Consider the following 6,915-nt stretch of genomic DNA (forward strand, 5'->3'; position numbering starts at 1 on the left):
ATAGAGCTAATATTTGATCGAGAATATCACTAGGATTCATTCGGAAATAGTTTTATGGCATTAAGGATGTGGCACGATTTCTCTACCCGGCATTTTTACTGCCAAATGATACCGTAGATAAATGTTTATGACTGGGCCCTCTAAACTGGATGATTTGTCGCCAAATGACACCACTAAATTACAATCATGGCCAAATCACGTATGCTCCCCAATGGCACTAAATTCTTGAGATATGAATCAATATAATATGATTGATAGGGCACAAAGCCCTTCGTTAGCTAAGGTGGATTCAAATTTATCACCATAGATAAATATTCACCCCAAGTCTACAAGGTACAATTGGATGACACAACCCATGGTTGCCGACACGAATCCTTCTGTTAGGTTGGGACGACTAAATAATGGGATGTTGATCAGGATCATCATCACTCCCCCCACCATCCGCTTTAAGTGTAAGATTTAATAAAAATTTTAATTTTAAATATCAATTTTCCAAATACCAACCGACATTGTTACCATATCCCGAATACACACCACTACGTATCTGATTGATGACTAGCCTTAATCGAAAGTTCTCTCTTTTTTATTAGGAGGGGTAATTAACTATAGGAGCTTGCACCTGTAGGAAACCAGAACTCAATCACAAAATCCTCACAAAATGACGATGAAATCTCTAGGTAGTGTCTTATTTACATACTCAATCTGCCTTTTGAAAATTTACCCCAAAACCTAAAGCTTTTAAACTCTCCTGAAAGCGGGGAAGGCAGGGGTGCAAATTTTCGAAGCCCATAATCAACATTTGGCGACATTTAACAGTGGACAATAATGATCGGAGGTAACATTAGTGGCTGACAGTTATGATCAACAACCAAACAACCCCTTAATAAGGGCTTAGTTATTTTTATAAGAGATTTTAATTTAAAAATAACACTAGAATTTTTTCATTTTAATGTAAAGTATGAGACAACCATCACGATGGATCCTTTAAAAGATGGTTTATTACCCAATTCTAAGACTATTAAAAATAGCCTATTTAAAGAATTAACTTATTTAGATCACCCTACAGAATTTTTGAAGGGTCAAATTAAGAAGCACAAGAGCCCACCCAACCCATGGACAACCCAGCGCTGCTACCGCCAGCAAGTTCCTTGACATTACCCTCAAAACAGCCATCACCACTTACTCGGTTCTGCAATCACAAAAACTTTGTTAGAAACCAAGCAATCGTTATTGGACAACACGTATTTTCATTTCAATCAAGGGATGTTGCGCGGGCTAAATGATGAATCTAAGTTTGAACCTGGTCCTTCTCGACACGGTTCAAGCTATTAAATAAATATCCGATCACGAGATCGATATATTTTATATATGCATATTAGGCCTTCAAGACCCTTTATAAGAAAAATTCATCGATAAAATCATTCACTAGCATGAACCCCGACGAGCGTGTTTTCGATATACACGTGACGTTTAGGGATGTTGCACGGGCTAAATGATGAATCTAAGTTCGAACCCGATCCTTCTCGACACGGTTCGAACCATTAAATAAATATGCGGTCACAAGATCGATCATGATATTTATTTTATACATTCATAGTAAGCCTTGAAGATCCTTTATAAGAAAAATTCATCGATCAAATCATTCACCCGTATGGGCCCCGACGAATGTGTTACAAGGACACATGTGACGTCTAGGGATGTTGTGCGGGTCAATAAGTGAATTCAAGTTCGAATATGATCCTTCTATGCAGATTAATAGAAGTCGACAGAGTTCGAACCATCAAACAAATATACGGTCACAACGACCGATATATTTATTTTAATACATTCATATTAGGTCTTCAAGACCTATAACAATGAGAATTCACTAATAAATGAACAAAGCCTAAGACGAATTCGATCCTCTATCAGCAAACTAACATAGTCGACAGCTTGAGATGCAAGCCATCATCACTATTAAAAAATTTGTGCAAGATTGGGTGTTTGAAGCAGAAGGTATAATTATTGAAGGTGATAACATAAATGTTATCAAATTCTTTAAGGAGGTTCCGAATAAAATGGATCCAAGAAACATCAACAAGGACCCAGGTAAATTAGATTTTCTTTTTCATTTCAAGCAAATTATTTTTCTTCATTCTAAAAGAAATGGTAACAAGTTAGCGGATCTTTGTGCTAACTTAGCTTTGATTTCTTTTTTTTTTTGGATGACATTAGTTCCAATAAAATTCCTCCTTCATTCTTCAATTTGTTGAAGGAGGAATATCATTGTTTGTGGTTTGCTTTTAATAAAATTTGCTAGTAGCATTTTCTCAAAAAAAAACTAACATAGTCGACAAGGTCCAATCAATGAAACTTGACCTCACTCACCTAGATAATGATCATGTTTAATGCAGAGCTGAACCGTAGGGGTTAATTTTAAATATTTCAAAATGTCTTCAAACTTCCACAAAATTCAAATATTTCCTAGTGACCTCAAACTCACCCCAATGATAGTCCTGTTGAATGCAGATCTCAACTAGAGAGATTAATTTCAAATATTTCAAAATGACAGCAAACGTCTAAAACTCTAAAAATCCAAAAGTCCCAAAAATCCAAAGATGTTTAAAATTGAAGTCATTTATCAAACACTTGAAGAAAAATTCATCCACCCTCCACAATATTTTATTGAGGCGGACAAATTAGAATATAACTTCAGCTCATACAGAGTTAAATACCTTGTCAAAAATATCACTAAGATCTATTCTCAAACAATCTCATGCTAGTAAGAACGTAGTGTGTGTCCTCTGACCGGCGATTTTACCGCCAAATGACACTGCAAGATAAATAGTTATGACCCAAGGCCCATTAAACCGAGTAGTTTTGCCGACAAATGGCACCACAAAACATCAGTTATGACAAGAGTCAATACGTTCCTTAGTGACATCAAATCGTTGCAATATGAACCAATATGATATGATTTATAGGCCACAGCGCTCTGTTAGCTAATGTGGAATAAAATTTATCTCCTTAGACAAACATTCACCTTAGGTCTACAAGGTCCCCTTGGAAAAAACAACCCATAGCTGCCGACAAGAATCCTTCTGTCAGGATGGGTCGACTACCTCCTCTGACTAAATAAACCAGGGACCACGATAGCCCGGGACGACGCAATCATGGGATCTTGATCGTATCCATCATTCATTCCCCTACCATCCGCTTTAAGTACAAGATGGTGAAATTTCTAATTTTAAATATCAAACTTTCCACATTTTCAAATCCCTTAACATGTGCTGCTACTATTGTCAGATACCACGTATCTCTACATATATGATCGGCAACTAGCCTTAATCGAAAGTTCTCTCTCGTGACTGGGAGGGATAATTAACTATAGTGGCTTGCGCCTATATGAAACCAGAACTCATGTCATAAAATCCTCGCAAAATGAGGATAGAATCTCTGGGTAGTGTCTTATTTACAAATCCATCTGTCTTTCAAAAATTTATCACGGAATTTAATCAGTTAAAACTCCCCTGAATAAAAAACAGCGGGTAAAGGCCTGGGCATAATTTTCGGAGCCCACAGCAGGTTCACATAGAACTAGCCTATTTTACTTGATTGTAGTATAGTATGAGATTTCTAAAAGAAAAACTATTTTCTTTGGTGGAATTGTGTCATAAACAAATTACATGTTTTATTTTGCAAGTGCACACGTCAAAGGTTAAAAAACATTTGTTAACTATGTCAAAATATGTAACTGACAAACATCCAGAGTTCCAATGTATTTTACTTGCAGAATCCTCGCTCACGGGAGCAACAAAGATTTAACTAATGGAAGATATGTACAATAAAATAAGTTGGCGGACAAGAAACGTTAAAAGAAAACTTCACCTGTTCCTGACTTGCTAGATACATTTTTATTATTTTTCTTCAGATAATTCACCAAACCAATAAGCAGACCAAATCCTCCAAACCCTTCTGATAACAACTCTTTCCCTGGAACCAACGCACCCTGACAAGCACCTCAAAAAGAGAAGCAGGACAACAAAAGGAAACCACAAATGGCAATCTTGGCTTCCTCAATAAGTCAATATGAGTCATGAGCTGGACTATCTGAATGCATGTCCATGGTTGAATCATGGGAGTTGGCCTCCCGGTTTCCATCGCTGTTCCGGGCTCCTATTCCAGGAGGCATGATGCCACCAGCTGAGTAGAAGTCATCACCCTGAGCAAGGTGATATCGTTGGAGACTCTGCCGAACAGGGCTGGAGAGAGCATTTGAGAAAACAGAGTTCTTTGATTGATCAGTTTGATTGGATGACCGAGGCACAAACCCAACAGCTGAACCAAGTAAGCCACTAGGGGTCTGGACGTTCGAGGTTAAGGTAAAAGTTGCTTGGGGATGCTGACTAGCATAGTGCAGCCTCGGAGATGTTGATGAATCATGTCCTCCATCATCAATCTCATTCTGTAAGGAGCCAAAAATCCAGGAGCTTTAACGTAACGGAATTATTACAAGATTGATGCATTAATTTATATTCATGATCATCTGATGCCAAAACAATTATATGAACATGCTGACACCAAACAATAGCATGTTTAAAATCGAAGTAATATGAAATGGTAGAACCTGCAAATAGCCAACAATATCAGCTAACGTAATTCTGGAACCTCCTTCATGCTGTCTTATAATCCACTGGTAGAGCTTCTCCTGGATGGAACACAAAATTCAAGTATGTATTCTTAAACCACCATAGATTTGAACTATGAAAAATAGTAGAAAACTTCAAACTTATAAAGCTGCAATCAGGAGCAGGTGATACGAAATTATGGCGTATTATACTATAATTATACTTGGGACGTGTTATGCAGGACTGCAGTTATCTTCATTCATAAAATCCAAATAAAAACGGTTTGATTCTGTTGTTCAGCTCATCATGTATTAGTGGCAAATGAAGTTTATGGAGATCCGAAACTGATGGGCTAGAAAGGTTTGATTCTAATAGGGATGAAAATCAAACTTATTCATGAAGATGCTCGGGAAAGAAAAAAAAAAGAACCACCGAGAATAACCATTCAAAGAAAATGTTCAACGTATCATCCTTGAAAAATATTTAACTGAAAGCATTATTAGAAAATATAAGCCAAGTAAGATCATGGGGTACTCTTAAAGATGCAACACATGCATATGCAAACATGTGGAAAATATCAATAAGAAAATTTCTGCAAACAATCAAGAATATTATAAAACATCAACTTGACAAATCAGTAGATTGCTCGGTTAGGGGCATGTTTCCATCCAACAAGGTTTTCTTGTGTTCTCAACCTAGTCCGATGAACATGGATAATGATTGTAAAGCAATGGAAGGAGCCATTCATGTTCAAGACGTTCCATCATATTTTCATAGGGGCGTCCATCCAGCTCGATGACTACAAACAGATCATGTTCTGCTAGTTAAATAGCTCTTTTTTGGCACATTGGTTAACTAACAAACTATGAACATGAACACAATATTTGGCGCTTGATTCCTTAACAAACCAAATACAAACAAAGATTCTTTCATTGGTATTCGGCTTGTTAAAAGCTTGTTTAAGATATACATTAATATTAAATTTGTATATATATTTTGGTGAAAATAATGCAAAATCTAAAACCATTGTGTAGCATCTTTTATGGAATTGAGTGTTTCCTAATTTTCTAGATATTCTAAATTGTCATTTTTATGAACACCCAGTGCAAAAAATTAAGCCTCATAATCTGTACATTCAAAATTTTCCCAAACCAATCAGCTTCCAAATGCATTGTCAAGCCCAACCCCACAAGCTCATGACCCATCATTGAACACATGTGTGTTATCACTGTCCCCAACCCATACACAACCTCGCCTCCCAAGCCACCATCATCCTTGCCTCCATCAATGAAACTGAACCAGCACAATAGTCATCACAACTTCTGTCAACAATCCTGGCCACCACCATTGTCATCCCCAACCTCTTCAATAACCCCATCTCCAGCTCTATTTTCAAATTCACGCCCTGCCAACCATCCTGAGCCCCTATCACCACTATTCCATCCATCATCCCCGGCTCCACCAGCACCAATCCTGCCTCGACCGATGCATGACCCCATTCAACCATGTAGAGAGATATTCTTTACTTTGCATTTAAAGGGCCCCCTAACAAACAAATAAAAATGGTATCATTATATTTGATTTTCATCCACCAAATAACTCCATAAAATCAAATATGCTAAGTTCTTTTACTTTATATTTCTGTAGTACATGTATTTGAAATTTATCCAACTAAGTAGCCTATAAAAGTGAATGAAAGTATTGAGCAATTGCTTCATATTATAGTCATGCACATTTAACCTCAAAATTTTGTTGCATGTGATGTTCTTGTTAAGGTACCATCACGATTAACTTCTAAAATCTAGCTTCATTTAAGTGTTCAGCTTAGAAATCGACAAAACCATTTGACTACCATGCCCTAAAAAATCATCAATTAAGTTAAATTATGTCGCTTTAAAGACAAAGAAGTCAAAACTAAATTAGATGCCCTAGGCAACTAGACATAGCAATGGGTTTGGTCACGATTAACTTCTAAAATCTAGCTTCATTTAAGTGTTCAGCTTAGAAATCGACAAAACCATTTGACTACCATGCCCTAAAAAATCATCAATTAAGTTAAATTATGTCGCTTTAAAGACAAAGAAGTCAAAACTAAATTAGATGCCCTAGGCAACTAGACATAGCAATGGGTTTGGGCAACGTTTAAAATTGCGCAATAAAAGGCGCGCCTCAGCGCATTTTCGACCAATTAAGCCTCAAAGCCTACGCAATAAGTTTAGTTTATGAGGCTTACGCCTCAAGTTTACTGAGGCTCGCCTCATATATTTAAGGCGTCGCCTTTTTAAAATTTAACCTAATTTATTTTTTT

At 36.9% G+C, this 6,915-nt stretch overlaps 1 protein-coding gene across 1 annotated transcript in view; it reads right to left on the reverse strand.

The window, feature by feature from the left end:
* Positions 1-3,693: 3,693 nt before the first annotated feature.
* LOC110113816 overlaps positions 3,694-6,915 on the reverse strand; it is a 42,384-nt gene continuing 39,162 nt past the window's right edge. Inside the window, exons 2-3 of the mRNA XM_020846515.2 lie at positions 4,607-4,687; positions 3,694-4,444 (exon numbers count right to left, since the gene is read on the reverse strand). Of these exons, the coding sequence (XP_020702174.1) occupies positions 4,064-4,444; positions 4,607-4,687 (462 nt within the window). The 3' untranslated portion in view covers positions 3,694-4,063. The remainder of the gene's footprint in view (positions 4,445-4,606; positions 4,688-6,915) is intronic.

This window comes from Dendrobium catenatum, unplaced genomic scaffold (assembly GCF_001605985.2).
Source record: "Dendrobium catenatum unplaced genomic scaffold, ASM160598v2 fragScaff_scaffold_317, whole genome shotgun sequence".
Lineage (NCBI taxonomy): Eukaryota > Viridiplantae > Streptophyta > Magnoliopsida > Asparagales > Orchidaceae > Dendrobium > Dendrobium catenatum.